The sequence below is a fragment of the Triticum aestivum genome, chromosome 3A (assembly GCF_018294505.1).
Source record: "Triticum aestivum cultivar Chinese Spring chromosome 3A, IWGSC CS RefSeq v2.1, whole genome shotgun sequence".
Lineage (NCBI taxonomy): Eukaryota > Viridiplantae > Streptophyta > Magnoliopsida > Poales > Poaceae > Triticum > Triticum aestivum.
The window spans coordinates 666296090-666312095 of record NC_057800.1 but is presented as its reverse complement, the minus strand read 5'-3'; the positions used below and the strand labels follow the sequence as shown (position 1 = coordinate 666312095).

General features: G+C 48.4%; 1 protein-coding gene across 1 annotated transcript; it reads left to right on the top strand.

Annotated features, from left to right (window-relative positions):
* Nucleotides 1–10172: 10172 nt before the first annotated feature.
* LOC123063076 (CRIB domain-containing protein RIC4) lies at nt 10173–11668 on the top strand. Its single transcript, XM_044486813.1, has 2 exons — nt 10173–10771; nt 10885–11668. Exons 1-2 carry the CDS (start codon nt 10660–10662, stop codon nt 11376–11378), a joined length of 606 nt encoding a protein of 201 aa, XP_044342748.1. The 5' UTR covers nt 10173–10659; the 3' UTR covers nt 11379–11668.
* The last annotated feature ends 4338 nt before the right edge of the window (nt 11669–16006 follow it).

Below are 16006 nucleotides of genomic sequence, written 5' to 3'. Positions count from 1 at the left end.
TGGAAAAGGCTATCATATGTGGACTGAACTGCAAAATGCCGGAATAAGAGGGGGATAGCTAGTCCTATCGAAGACTACGCTTCTGGTAACCTCCATCTTGCAGCAGGAGAAGAGAGTAGATGGTAAGTTCACCAAGTATCATCGCATAGCATAATCCTAACCGATGATCCTCCCCTCGTCGCCCTGTGAGAGAGCGATCACCGGTTGTATCTGGCACTTGGAAGGGTGTGTTTTATTAAGTATCCGGTTCTAGTTGTCATAAGGTCAAGGTACAACTCCGGGTCGTCCTTTTACCGAGGGACACGGCTATTCAAATAGATCAACTTCCCTGTAGGGGTGCACCACATTTCCCAACACGCTCGATCCCCTTTGTCCGGACACACTTTTCTGGGTCATGCCCGGCCTCGGAAGATCAACACGTCGCAGCCCTACCTAGGCACAACAGAGAGGTCAGCACGCCGGTCTAAATCCTATGGCGCAGGGGTCTGGGCCCATCGCCCATTGCACACCTGCACGTTGCATACGCGGCCGGTGAGCAGACCTAGCCTCCCTTATACAAGAGTAGGCGTTCCAGTCCAACCCGGCGCGCGCCGCTCAGTCGCTGACGTCACGAAGGCTTCGGCTGATACCACGACGTCGAGTGCTTATAACTGTCCCCGCGTAGATGGTTAGTGTGTATAGGCCAGTAGCCAGACTCAGATCAAATACCCAGATCTCGTTAAGCATGTTATTTTGAAGTAACCGCGAACGCCGACCAGGGCCAGGCCCACCTCTCTCCTAGGTGGTCTCAACCTACCCTGTCGCTCCGCCACAAAGTTATAGTCGGGGGCCGTCGGGAACCCAGGCCCACCTCTACCGGGATGGAGCCACCTGCCCCTTCAGCCCCCATCTCCGAACAGTATCATAAGTAATGTAACCATATAAGTATATAACATATGTCCGTGATCACCTCCCGAAGTGATCACGGCCCAGTAGTATAGCATGGCAGACGGACAATAATGTAGGGCCACTGATGGTAAATTAGCATCCTATACTAAGCATTTAGGATTGCAAGTAAGGTATCAACAGTTGTAGAACAATGATAGGCTATGCAACAGAATAGGATTAACGGAAAGCAGTAACATGCTACACTACTCTAATGCAAGCAGTATAGAGGAGAGTAGGCGATATCTGGTGATCAGGGGGGCTTGCCTGGTTGCTCTGGCAAGAGAGAGGGGTCGTCAACACCGTAGTCGTACTGGGTAGCAGCGGCGTCGGTCTCGTAGTCTACGGAGAGAAGAGGGGGAAGAAACAATGAATATATTGCAAACAGATGCATAGTGATGCATGACAAGACAAGTAGCGGTGCTAGGGGTGCCCTAACGCGGTATGAGGTGGTACCGGTGAAGGGGGGAAACATCCGGGAAAATATCCCCGGTGTTTCGCGTTTTCGGACAAACGAATCAGAGGGGGAAATTGCGTGTTCGCTATGCTAAGGATGTGTGGTGGACAAACGGGCTGCGTATCCGGATTCGTCTCGTCGTTTTGAGCAACTTTCATGTAGAAAGTATTTTCATCTGAGCTACGGTTTAATTTATATTAATTTTTTAAGTTTTAAATCATTTTCTAATTTATTAATTATTAATTAAATTAACATTATCCAGAATAGTGCTTGCTGACGTCAGCATGACGTCAGCAGTCAACGTTGACCGTTGACCTGGTCAACCTGACAGGTGGGTCCCACCTGTCAGGGACTGTTTAGCTAATTAACAATAGTTAGTTAGGTTAATTAGTTATCAGGTAAATTAACCTTAATTAGTTAATTTAAATAGAATTAATTAAGTTAATTATTTAGTTAATTAATTGATTAAATAATATTTTTATTTTAATTCTTTTTTATATATCTTTTTTTAATGTTTGGGGGGGGACCCCTAGTCAGTGGCCCATAGGGCCAAATGGGCGCTGGGCGATTCGGGCGCAGGGGCGCTGCGGGCGTCAGCCCGTTTGGGCGCCTGCCCGAGCCAAAGGAGGCGCTTAGGCGCTGGGGGCTGCGGCGAGGTGCGCTGGGCTGGGGTCGCGGGAGGTAGCGGCGGAAGCGGCCGGCACGACGGTTCGCCGGCATGCAGGGGAGGAGGCAGCGACGCGTGTGGCTGCAGGGGCCGGGGAGCGAGGCCATGCGCTGAGCGCGGCCGGCGAACAGCGGCAGCAGCGCATGCGGGAGAAGGGGCGCACAGCAGCGAGCAGGGGCCGCGGGACGTGCGGGCGGTGGTTGCGGGGCGCGCCCCGGGCACGTCGAGGAGCGGGCGGGCGTGAGCGGGCACGGCGAGCACGCCGACAGAGGCGGCGTGGGGCGCGGGGTGCCGTTGCGAGCAGGGTAGGAGGAGGAGCTGCCGGGGCCTCACCACGGGGGGTAGGGTCAATGGCAGCGGGGTCGAGGAGGAGTCGGGGAGGTGACGACGAAGGTGGGGCGGATCAATGGCGACGCAGGGGAGGAGCGGCGATGGTGTCCAGCGTGGTCGTCCCAGTCGGCGGCGATGGTCTATCCGGGCGGCGTGGCTTGACGTAGGCCAACGAGGGAGAGGCGGCGACGGAGGAGCACGGCGTCCGCGAGGTGGTGGCTCCGGCGACGGGGAGGCCTTCGGGCGGTGGCACGGCATCGGTGGGGGTTCGGGCGACGAGGTGATGAGAACGGCGTCGAGGAGGCTTCGTCCCCGATCCAGATTTGGATCGGGAGAGGGGGAAACGTGGGAGTGAGTGGGGGAGTGGTGCGTTGGGGGTTAGGGTTTGGTCGCCCAGGGGTTATGGGGGAGTGGGGGGCGGCCTGGGCCGGCCTGGCTAGCAGCTGGGCCGACTGGCCCAGTGGGGGGGGGTTCTCTTTCTCATTTTCTTTCTTTTGTTTTTTATTTGTTCTTTTCTTTTTATTTTATTCTTTCCTGTTTTATTTCAGTTTCTGTAAAATATATACTTAGCATCTAATTTAGTATTTCAGTTTAGTCCACTGTCACAAAATGTCTAGTCCTCAAATAATTTAGTTTGATAATTTATTAATTAGTAAAGGCATTTAATTATTTGTTTTTGTTATTGTTCTATTTATTTCAGTGCAATTAAATACTTTATAAAAATGTGGATTCTCCACCATAATTATTTATGCAATATTTGGCACATATAGAACATTTTAGTTTTAATGTTTAAAAACTTTTATTGTTTGCCTTGATTTTGAATTTCGAATTTGAACGGGATTGAATCATCGCGAGGTTTACAACAGTAAGAGTGGTGACGTGGCATCATTAGCAGAGGTTACTGTAGCTTGATTATCCGGGCGTCACAGTGGTATCCTCCTCTGAATGATTTAAGTGACTTGACTTGGCACATGTTCACGCATGTAGTTGAAATAAATCAAGATAGCCTTCACGATACTTATGTTCATGATGGATTATATCCTACTCATGCTTGCATCCAATGTTTATTAATTTTAATGCATGTACATGGCTGTTGTCGCTCTCTAGTTGGTCGCTTCCCAGTCTTTTGCTATCCTTCACCTGTACTAAGCGGGAATACTGCTTGTGCATCCAATCCCTTAAACCCCAAAGTTATTCCAGATGAGTCCACTATACCTTCCTATATGCGGTATCTACCTGCCGTTCCAAGTAAATTTGTATGTGCCAAACTCTAAACCTTCAAATAATCATCCTGTTTTGTATGCTCGAATAGCTCATGTATCAACTAGGGCTGCCTGTATCTTCCATGCTAGGCGGTTTATTCTCAAGAGGAGTGAACTCCGCTCCTCACTCACGAGAAAATGGCTGGTCACCGGGATGCCCACTCCCATGCTTTATGCAAACTAAATCAAAATAATTGCAAAACAAAACTCCCCCTGGGACTGTTGTTAGTTGGAGGCACTTGTTGTTTCGAGCAAGTCATGGATTGATGTTTGTTGGTAGAGGGGGAGTATAAACTTTACCATTCTATTTGGGAACCGCCTATAATGTGTGTAGCATGGAAGATATCACCATCTCTTGGTTGTTGTGTTGACAATGAAAGTATACCGCTCAAAATGTTATTCACCTCTATTTCAAAACCGAGCTCTGGCACCTCTACAAATCCCTGCTTCCCTCTGCGAAGGGCCTATCTATTTACTTTTATGTTGAGTCATCACCCTCTTATTAAAAGCACTAGCTGGAGAGCGCAGCTGTCATTTGCATTCATCACTGTTAATTTATATTGGGTGTGACTATGATTGGATCTCTTTTATCATGAATTACAATGTTTAGTCAGTCCTTGATCTTTAAAGGTGCTCTGCATTTATGTTTTGTGGTCCCAGAAAGGGCTAGCGAGATACCATCTTGTTATATCATATTATGATTGTTTTGAGAAAGTGTTCTCATCCGAGATTTATTATTATGGCTTGCTAGTTGATTATGCTATTGATATGGGTAATCATGAGACCTGAGAATTATTGCAAATGTGGTTAGTTATAATCTTTGCTGAAAACTTGAATGCTAGCTTGACATATTTATAACAACAAGAGCAAACAGAGTTTGTAATTTTTTTCTTTATTTCTTTCAGTTTGTCAACTGAATTGCTTGAGGACAAGCAAGGGTTTAAGCTTGGGGGAGTTGATACGTCTCCGTCGTATCTACTTTTCCAAACACTTTTGCCCTTGTTTTGGACTCTAACTTGTATGATTTGAATGGAACTAACCCGGACTGACGCTGTTTTCAGCAGAATTGCCATGATATTGTTTTATGTGCAGAAAACAAAAGTTCTCGGAATGACCTGAAACTCCACGAAATATCTTACAATAAATAATAAAAAATCCTCGCCAAAGATGAAGACCAGGGGGCCCACACCCTGTCCACGAGGGTGGGGGGCGCGCCCCCTACCTCGTGGGCCCCCTGGAGATCTCCCGACTCCAACTCCAACTCTATATATCTGCTTTCGGGGAGAAAAAAATAGGAGAGAAAAAAATCATCACGTTTTACGATACGAAGCTGCCGCCAAGCCCTAAAACCTCTCGGAAGGGCTGATCTGGAGTCCGTTCGGGGCTCCGGAGAGGAGGATTCGTCGCAATCGTCATCATCAACCATCCTCCATCACCAATTTCATGATGCTCACCGCCGTGCGTGAGTAATTCCATCGTAGGCTTGCTGGACGGTGATGGGTTGGATGAGATTTATCATGTAATCGAGTTAGTTTTGTTAGGGTTTGATCCCTAGTATCCACTATGTTCTGAGATTGATGTTGCTATGACTTTGCTATGCTTAATGCTTGTCACTAGGGCCCGAGTGCCATGATTTCAGATATGAACCTATTATGTTTTCATCAATATATGAGAGTTCTTGATCCTATCTTGCAAGTCTATAGTCACCTATTATGTGTTATGATCCGTTAACCCCGAAGTGACAATAATCGGTATACTTACCGGTGATGACCGTAGTTTGAGGAGTTCATGTATTCACTATGTGCTAATGCTTTGTTTTAGTTCTCTATTAAAAGAAGGCCATAATATCCCTTAGTTTCCATTAGGACCCGCTGCCACGAGAGGGTAGGACAAAAGATGTCATGCAGGTTCTTTTACATAAGCATGTATGACTATATTCGGAATACATGCCTACATTACATTGACGAATTGGAGCTAGTTCTGTGTCACCCTATGTTATAACTGTTACATGATGAACCACATCCGACATAATTATCCATCATTGATCCGATGCCTACAAGCTTTCCATGTACTGGTTTACGCTTATTTACTTTCCCATTGCTATTGTTACAATCACTACAAAATATCAAAAACATTAATTTGCTTTCGTTACTCTTTTATTACCGTTACCATCACTATCATATTACTTTGCTACTAAACACTTTGCTGCAGATACTAAGTTTCCAGGTGTGGTTGAATTGACAACTCAACTGCTAATACTTGAGAATATTCTTTGGCTCCCCTTGTGTCGAATCAATAAATTTGGGTTGAATACTCTTTCCTCGAAAGCTGTTGCGATCCCCTATACTTGTGGGTTATCAGGTCTTTTTATGACTAAACTAAGATTCCAAGCATGCATGGTTGTGCACGTGAAAATGATAAACTAAAATAATTATGGCTACTTGGGTATATTGTGGTGAATGAGCTACTTGGGTATATTGTGGTGAATGAGCTACCTGGGCTAGTGACCTTCTTCTTTTAATAGAAAATCAAATTATGAGTGAACTCGTGTTTTTTCCCAAGGGAGCTATGTTTTTCCGTGAATGCATATTAGTAGTTGATATAGTTGTTTTAGGTCTAGCCAAGGGTTGAGATGTCTCCACTGCCTCTACGCAACGTTGTTTCTATGTCATATCACCTCGCTTATATATTGCCAAGGTAATAGATTAACAAAACAAAAATCACACATTTTTTAGTTGTTCATCAAATTTGTTTTAAATGCTTACTCTAAACAATATTCTTCCAAACAAAATTCTTTACATCTACTTATACTATGTTTCATAAAGAAGTCACTTTTTTAAACATTAAATTATTTATCAAAAGTTCTCGTAGCAACGCGTGGGGTATCATCTAGTTTTAACAATAACTCTATTCGGCATCTTCCACATCTGATCTTGCGTCCTCATAGGCTGCTTTGCTATGTGTGCTCTAGTATAATTCGTCGCCGGTATTTGGATAGAAACTGATGTTCTAATAGGTGCCTGGATTGTTTTTGCTTGCACATGTTGGCGGCATTGCCACCAAATATACCAAGAAGCTACCATGATCAATTCTGTTATAGGTAATCCGTCCAGGACCGAATGGTTCCTGGACAAGATCTCCATTGTCATAGAACCCGACCGATCCTCCTTCACTGCATCTGTTATCAGTTGATGTAATCCTAGCTCAGTCCGCACATCCATAGCTCGATCACAGCAAAATAAAGTGTGTTGGATGTCCTCAAGTCCAACGCGACAGATCGGACATTCGGGAATTAGTGAAATATTTCTATCTGCTAGGATACCAAAGCAGGGGAGTGACCCATTTAGAACTCTCCATGCAAAGTGTTTAATTTTTCCCGGTATCTTGAGGTTCCATACTTCCTTCCTAATACTATTCATATGCATGTTACCCCGTCCATCAGAATGAGCTAGGCGCTGTCCATGTTGATGCTCTAGGCATTGTCCATGTTGATGCTCAAACTCTCAGTGATATGCGAACCAAACAGAAAACATCCCCGACGTCATATAATTCTATGCCACAAAGTCCTCCACCATATGAACATTGAGAGGGGTTTGTAATATTCTATAGGCATCCACTTGCGAGAAAACATCCCTTATGAAACCTTCATCCAACTGACCCATATGTGGATTAATGAGTTCCTCCACATATGTAAGCATTGTTGCACCTCTAGGAGTAATGACTTTCTGTGACGGGCTGGATGGAATCCATGGCTCTTGCCAAATATTTATATGTGCATCCGAACCGATTCTCCATATACAGCCCCTTTTAAATGTCTGTGTTCCTGCAACAACACTCTGCTAGGTGTATGACAATTCCTTCCTCAGGCTAGCCCCTAAGGTATTACCATCGGGTAGTATTTAACACTCGGGACATGTGCACATGAAGAATTCGGGTTCTGGATTAGTCGCCAACACTATTTTGCTAACATAGCAAGGTTAAAACCGTGAAAGTCTCTAAATCCCAAGACCCCTTTCTTCTTGGGAATGCACATTTTTTCACCATATGAACCAATACATTTTCTTCTTTTCCTCATTGTCGCCCAACCAAACTCCTGATATTTCATCTATGATTGCCTTACAAATTCCTTTAGGCAACTTAAACACCAACACAACATAGGAGGGAATAGCTTGTGCTACACTTTTCAGTAATATCCCCATTCCATGCATAGATAGAATCTTTTCCTTCCAGCCCTTGAGCCTTTGACACACATGATCAATAAGATGCTGGAAACAATCACTTTTATCCACACCCACCAGAGTGGGCAACCCCAAATATGTGTCAGATAAAGCTTCTGCAACTATGTTTAACTCCCTGCAAATATCCTCCCTTACCCCAATAGGGGTGTTAATTAGGACTAAAACATATACTGGACTTGCCATTACTTACCAGCTGCCCTGAACTACTACAATATGTGTGCAATATATGTTTAAGGGTACTTGCACATTGTGTATTTGCCTTCACCAAGATCAACAAGTCATCTGCAAAGAGAAGATGAGAAATAGCTGGAGCACTCCTGCTCACCTTTATACCATCTAGGTTCTCCATCTCCTCCTCACTGAAAGGAAAACTAGAGAATTCGGTAAAGAAAAGGAAACGAGAGAACAAAATTGTCATATGTCCAGACCTTTTCCCTAAAATAAAAAATGTCGTTGCTAGGTCTCAGTTGACTGAGATTTAACCAAACCTCAGTCAAGTGACATAATATGCAAGAGGAGATAAAATAGAAAAGAACATTTTACACGGATTTTAATGCAAGATCTCAAGAATATAGCATCGACTAAGAGTTAGCAAGACTGAATAAAAAAACAGAAGTTCAGACTTAATTTGTTGAGCAGCTCAGACATCTACGTCATCGTGCAATAACTAGCAGTACTACGTTATTTGATGCTTTTGACTTTTTTTATTTCAATGAAATGATACGCGAGTTTTACGCATTCGTGAAAAGCTGCTCCAGTACCAATGCAGAACATCGCATACACGCAGACGCCAACGGCAAAGTGCGGCGCACAGTACTCGTGCACAGTCATTCTCCCTTGAAAAGTTGAGCTGGATATTCTACGCTACGAGTACATACGACACGAGCAGGTGAGGCGGCGAGAGTACGCACGCACGTCCGCCAATCGCCAGCCGAGTTGTTCCTGGCAGCCGCCAACGGCCGAGCGAGCAGCTGGCTGGCACGATGGACGGGCGTACGCCAATACGGCTCAACAGCACCAGAAGCGTACATACTCCCGCCAATACGGCTCAACAGTATGTGGTGTGTACATACTGGCACTCTGCGTACACCGCGTGTCGACAGCGTAGCGAGGCCCACGTACAGAGATTAGGAGTGGTGGGCGCTGGTGACAGGCAGAGAGGGAAGCAGTTGGGCATTGGTCCATGGAAACCAAGCCAAACCAACCCAAACCAAACGCGGGTTCAGCTTCAGGAATATAGTATGCCCCGAGCCCAACTGCCCTGCTGCCGCTGCTGCCTCACCGAGACGCCGACCACATTGGCGGAGCTTCGGCAAGGCCGATTGGGCAGTGGCCCGCCCAGGTATGGAGCAAAAAACAAATTATATACTACTGCAGCCCACAGCGCTGACGGACAGCATACAGAGAAGGCACACAGCAGACTCGTACACATACGATTCACAGCGATGCAGGCTCAGGGTACGACCGTGACAGCCACCTCATAGCGCAGTAGGAAGCAGACATCAACCGCCGGCCACCGGAGCACCGCACACGTCAGTGTCCCACGGACGGACGGCCAACCGGCACACATCTACTCAGCCGACCCATCCGACCCAGGCACCCAACTAGCTAGCTTTTTCTCTCAATCCATCAGAATGATTCTAAAAAAAGCCAGCTTCTTCTCTGAATTCATCAAAATCACTACTGATGTGAATCCCTGCAAGGTAAATCGATTTGAATGATTCTCAATTTTATTCCCCTAAATTCAACATAGGCCATTGTTCGTTAAATCATCCCCTAAATCCCCTAAATTCGACCCCCAATAAGCATAATTAATCCACTGAAGATCAGTTCTTTACACTTTACAAGTTCACAACAGATGTCACTTTTACAGTTTACGAGTTCACAACAAAAGTAGTGTTGTTGTTTACTGTCTAACAGTGCAGTCAATTATAGTTTACTGCCAATTTGGTAGCGCTGTTTGGTATGCTTTGGTAGATTAAATATATACATGGTTCAGAATTTGAAAACATTTGTATTCTCTGGCCCGCCCAATTTTTTTTTTTAGCTCCGCCACTGGCCGACCAGCCGCGCACCCACTCAATCACCCATCCATAATCCACGGCCCATGCATTATCCGTCCATGCCATGTAGGAGTATTAATCCACGGCCCATGCATTATCCGTCCATGCCATGTAGGAGTATATGCGTTGCGTGCGTCTCGCTGTCACGTGTTGTGCAAAAATAGTCCTGCCCTGGGGCTGGGTGGGGGTCGGGGTGGGGGTGGGTACGAAATTACCAACCGTCCCAACCCAACCCACTCCCTCCCTCCCTGTTTTCTTCCTCCCCTGCCCCCACCGCGCCGAGCACCACAGCGTGGATGCATGCAGTGCGAGTGCACCGCTGTTGCCGCCGCTGCCGCACCAGGCTCTCGATATAGGAGTCGCTAGGCTACCGGCTACGCGTGGTGCCAGCGCCAAAACTACCGCTACAAGTGGTGTGGTATTCTACTATTCGCCCCACGCCGCACCGCAGGTCGCCGCTTGCCTTGCCTAGCCACTCTCTGCCCCCTCTGCTTCTAGCTCGCTCCCGGCCGATACCAAACTCGGCAACCAGTACCGTGGGCGGGCGGCTCGGCTGCTGCAGCACTAGCAGTAGCACTAGCGCCTCTGTCTCCTCCGCTCCTGCTCCAGTTAAGGCTACCTCGCCGCCCGCCTGCCTTCCTTCCTTGCTCGCGCGCTAGCCGGCTAGCCCCGGGGCCCGGCCGGATTGATTTCTTGGTTGGTTCTGGAAGCGGCCGGCATGGGCAGCAGGGAGCAGCAGCGCGGCCGGAGGGACCGCTTCATCGTCATCCCCTTCTCCGCCTGCCGCTCCGCCGCCAGCGTCGACGTCGTCCACTCCAAGAAGCCCCGAGGTACGCCGCCGAGCAGGGCCTAGCTAGCTAGCGCGCTGTCTTGGTACCGTTTTACTTCTTGTTCGTTCGCTGATTGATTTGATGTTGGATTGGCGGCGACTGTACGTACGCAGGTGCTGGCTGTAGCGGCGAGGGGACGTCGGCGGCGCCGGGGATTAAGCCGGCCAAGGGGGAGTCGCTGTCGCTGGTGGCGCGGCTGCTCCGGGGGTTCAAGAACCTCTCCCACCAGATCTTCGCGGTGTACGACGACGAGGAGGAGGAGGAGGAGGAGCCGGAGATGGTGATCGGGCTCCCCACGGACGTCAAGCACGTCGCGCACATCGGCTGGGACGGCAGCACCAGCACCACCTCCAGCGTCCGCTCCTGGAACCGCGCCGCCCCTCCTCCTGGCACCACCGCTCCGGCCACCGCGTCGGCGTCCACCTCAGTCTCAGCCTCCTCCTCCGCCGCTCCTCCACCGCCAAAGGCGCAGCCGCCGGCGCTGTCCGCGCGGCAGTTCGAGCTCGCCATGGCCGCGCAGGCGTCCGCGGCCACCACGGGGACCACGGCCAGCACCAGCGGCACCGGCACCAGCGGCGCCGCCCGGCGCCACCGCCACTACAGCTAGCGCGCGGCCGCGGGACGTCACCAAGCGGGGCGTGATTAAGCCGAGCGTGAATCTGGACGGCGGGTGGTGGGTCGTGCCGTCGTCACGAGCCCTTGTCTCTTGCTCCCGGAATTATCATCAGTTTCCCGTCAGAGCGAGCGATCCGTGTGTTCCCTTGTGTACGTACGTAGCCATGGCGTGGCGCCATACTTTTTTCCCGGGGATTTTTTGTTGGGTTCCTGCTTGTTTTACATACATGGTCACTGCCGAATCCTGATACTGTAACCGGAGCACTATATTTTACTCGCTAAGCTTTGGCCGGTGGCCCTCGTCGTCGCGCCACCTTTTTCTCGGTCGCCTCGGCGGTTCTGGGCGGCCGCGCGCGGCGCGCACGTGAACCCGCCGCTCGCGCCGGCGCGCTCCAGCGTCGCCGGTTCGGCCTTTTCCCCCGCTTCGATCGCCGCGACCGGCCGGCAGCGCGGCACGGCGCGCCCCATAAACTACGCGTGTGCGCGCTCACGTACGTGATCAATGGGCTGTCGTCGACGCACTGCGCCCGTGGATGTCCCGTGGCCGGGTGCAGAGTGAAGACTGATTTAAACCCTGATTTTGTAGAGTGTGATATTAATGAACCCTCACGTCTAAATTCCTGAAATTTGTACCCTATATTTTTCGATCCCGGTCAATCTAAACCCTAGACTGATTCTATACTTGTTTGAAAGGACAATCCGGATCGGGATCGGTTGTTTCTCTCACGTACTACACGGGCCTACATGTCATATTTTATCTTCTTCCTCAATCTCCCCTACTCTCTTCTAAGCGTCCATCTTCTTCCTGGAATAGCAAGTATGGCGAGCACGGCCACGAGGCCAGCGCGTGGAGCTGCGCATTTAGGACGTCGGAACCCGATCTCGACGGCGCCCTGGAGATCTTTCATTTGGCGGACCGTCGGTTTTTCCAGAGATCCTTGACCTGCGGCTTCACCTCCGCGCGAGCGCGAGGAAAACAACAGATGCCGTCACCTCCCCGCTCGTGGTTGCTGATGCGTCATTCCTTTGTCTGCGTCGGTTGCACGCGGCCTCCCCTCCGTCCGCCTCGCCGCCCCTGCGGCAGGGTTGGGCACGGCGTGCGGCTCTCGGCCAACGCGCCCAGAACGAGCAAAGGTACGGCTGCACGGCCGCACGGGCATGGCGTCGTCCTCCCCAGCAGCGCACGCGAGTCAGTCGACCCAAATCATGATGCGCGCATCAGGGTCGTCCTCGAGTACGCTGGGTGCGTTGGCCTCACCGTCGACTTGGACGAGCTGGACTTGCTAGTATGTCGCGGCTGTCCGCGCACACTACATCTCGGGTGCATGCGCTGCTTGTTTGTTTCCAGCAAAGAATCGATCAAGGCAGGGGGCGGCCTACGTCATGTACGTGGCTGCGTGCGCATCTTGCTTGGAAATAATCAAGATAGCTCCAGATTGTGTAGAACTTCGAGCGTTGGTTGTTGAGAAAGACAGAGAGATTAGGAGATGGAAGGTGAAGACATATGGACCCGGGTGGTCAGTGACTAGTAACTGTGGAGAGTGATCTCGGCCGGGATAATTATTTTCCCGGTACGCCAAACGGATTCAAGGTTTGATTTGATCGGGATCAAGAAGTATAGGGTATCAACTTTAGGAATTTAGACGTGATGATTCATTTGCGCCACGCTTTACGAAATCAGGGTTTAAAATAGACTTCACTCCCGGGTGCATGCACGCGCGCGGGCATGTGATCGCCGTGTCACGGCGCGGACGGACACAGGCCGTTTGCTCCGGCTCGCGGAGAGGGAGACGACGGTCGCTGTCCTGTCCATCTGTCGGTCTCGGCTGCTAGCGCGATACGGCGGGCTCTGCTATCGAGCGAGCTGGCTGGATGGGAATGGGAGATCGTATCATCGACTCACGAGCAGGGGAAGCGAAATCCTCGCCGATGTGGGCGAGGCCATGTCTACTTTTTACAGTGCGCAGGCTGCAAGCACAACAAGGTTTGTTGTTCGTTCTGGTCATGAGCTGGTGCGGTACTGCGTGTGTCACGTCAACCACTGACTCAAAGTGCGCAAATCTTTTCCTCTACTTCTCCTCCAACTCCCCACCGGCTCCTAGACCGCCAACAATATGGTTGTTTATCGGATAAGGAGGATCTTCCCCACTGACCCAAGCCAGGACTATGATGGTTGTTTAGGGTTGGGGCATCTCCGAGGTCTTCCTCTAAGACGGACACATTATTTATCGAGCAATGCTACATCTACTAAACCTTACGTTGAGTTTTACGTAAACAACCAGGTGGCAGACTGTTATTGGAAGTAGGGGGAGGAGGGGCCCACCCCCTAGAAATCGGGGGGAGACAGAATGTGGTTTTTGAAAATTACGTAAGGTTCGTAGATGTAGGTGGTGTTTGGTTATCTAGTTATAGGACTTTTTCTAGTCCCTAAGACTTTTTGAAAAAGACTCTCAAAAGGTGCTTCTAAGGACTTTTAGCAAAAAGTTCCAAAAAAGTCTCACTCTATTTGGTTTGCTAGGGACTTTTTCTAGTCTCAACACAAAAAAGTCCCTGGAACCAAATACCCCCGTAGTATTAGTGTTATTTATCCGTAGACTGATCCGGATTTGTGGACATGGATACCTGAGCTGCTCATCTAAGTCCGTCACCTAAACGTTTTTCAAGTCCATAACACTCAAAATAATTACAGAAAATATCGTAATTCATTCATAAATAACATGCCATTTTCTATAGTATAAAAATAGTTCAAATATAAATGTTACATCCGAGATAACCAGATATTCAACAAGTTTTTTGAATTCAATGATACTCGGGTCAAAAACGGCACATACATGGGATGCCCTTGATTCTCTGGTACAGCACAACAATTCACCCGGGCTATTGAATGTGAAGATTATCAAGTGCAATATTGACTGAATCAATAAGAAGCAAAACCTACTATTTCCATGATTGACGCACCCGGTGACCACTTTCTCTCCACTTGTGTAGTCGCACCGTAATACTTCATAACGGGGTTGGAGATGGTGTACCACAGATGGGCTAACGACTTCACATTGTGTTCACGGATCACATGCAAGTCCTAGGGCGGGGAGTGCTTTTGAATATTTAAATCATGCACAACCCCGATGACAAGCCACTCAAAATAACACCAAAAGGTTGAGCCCCCTTGCCTCATGCTTATAAAGTCCGCAAATACGGCCAACCATGCATCACATAATGCTACCTCTTGAGCACTTGCGTTGGTTTTCCCTTGAAGATGAGAAGGTGATGCAGCAAAGTAGCGTAAGTATTTCCCTCAGTTTTTGAGAACCAAGGTATCAATCCAGTAGGAGGCCACACATGAGTCCCTCGCACCTACACAAACAATTAAATCCTCGCAACCAACGCGATAAGGGGTTGTCAATCCCTACACGGTCACTTACGAGAGTGAGATCTGATAGATATGATAAGATAATTTTTTTGATATTTTTAGCATAAGTATTCACGGTGGGTAAACAAATTACTGTTGAGCAATTGACAGAATTGAGCATAGTTATGAGAATATCTAGGTATGATCATGTATATAGGCATCACGTCCGAGACAAGTAGACCGACTCCTGCCTGCATCTACTACTATTACTCCACACATCGACCGCTATCTAGCATGCATCTAGAGTATTAAGTTCAAGAGAACAGAGTAACGCTTTAAGCAAGATGACATGGTGTAGAGGGATAAACTCATGCAATATGATGAAAATCCTATCTTGTTATCCTCGATGGCAACAATACAATACGTGCGTTGCTGCACCTACTGTCACTGGGAAAGGACACCGCAAGATTGAACCCAAAGCTAAGCACTTCTCCCATTGCAAGAAAGATCAATATAGTAGGCCAAACCAAACTGATAATTCAAAGAGACTTGCAAAGATAACCAATCATACATAAAAGAATTCAGAGAAGATTCAAATATTGTTCATAGATAAACTTGATCATAAACCCACAATTCATCGGTCTCAACAAACACACCGCAAAAGAAGATTACATCGAATAGATCTCCACAAGAGAGGGGGAGAACTTTGTATTGAGATCCAAAAAGAGAGAAGAAGCCATCTAGCTAATAACTATGGACCCGTAGGTCTGAGGTAAACTACTTACACTTCATTGGAGAGGCTATGGTGTTGATGTAGAAGCCCTCCGTGATCGATGCCCCCTCCGGTGGAGCTCCGAAACAGGCCCCAAGATGGGATCTCGTGGATACAGAAAGTTACGATGGTGGAATTAGGGTTTTGGCTCCGTATCTGGTAGTTTGGGGGTATGTAGGTATATATAGGAGGAAGGAGTACGTCGGTGGAGTAATAGGGGGGCCACGAGGGTGGAGGGCGCGCCTGGGGGGGGGGGGGGTAGGCGTGCCCCCCTACCTCATGGCCTCCTGATTGATTTCTTGACGTATGGTCCAAGTCCTCTGGATCATGTTCGTTCCGAAAATCACGTTCCCGAAGGTTTCATTCCGTTTGGACTCCGTTTGATATTCCCTTTCTTTGAAATCCTAAAATAGGCAAAAAAACAGCAATTGGGCTGGGCCTCCGGTTAGTAGGTTAGTCCCAAAAATAATATAAAAGTGTATAATAAATCCCAATAATG

What these genes read in the sequence shown, in the direction of transcription:
- LOC123063076 (XM_044486813.1), top strand. Translation starts at nt 10,660, where the DNA reads ATGGGCAGCAGGGAGCAGCAGCGCGGCCGGAGGGACCGCTTCATCGTC. An exon ending in CCACTCCAAGAAGCCCCGAG is followed by an intron (nt 10,772 to 10,884) that starts GTACGCCGCCGA and finishes GTACGTACGCAG; the next exon opens with GTGCTGGCTGTAGCGGCGAG.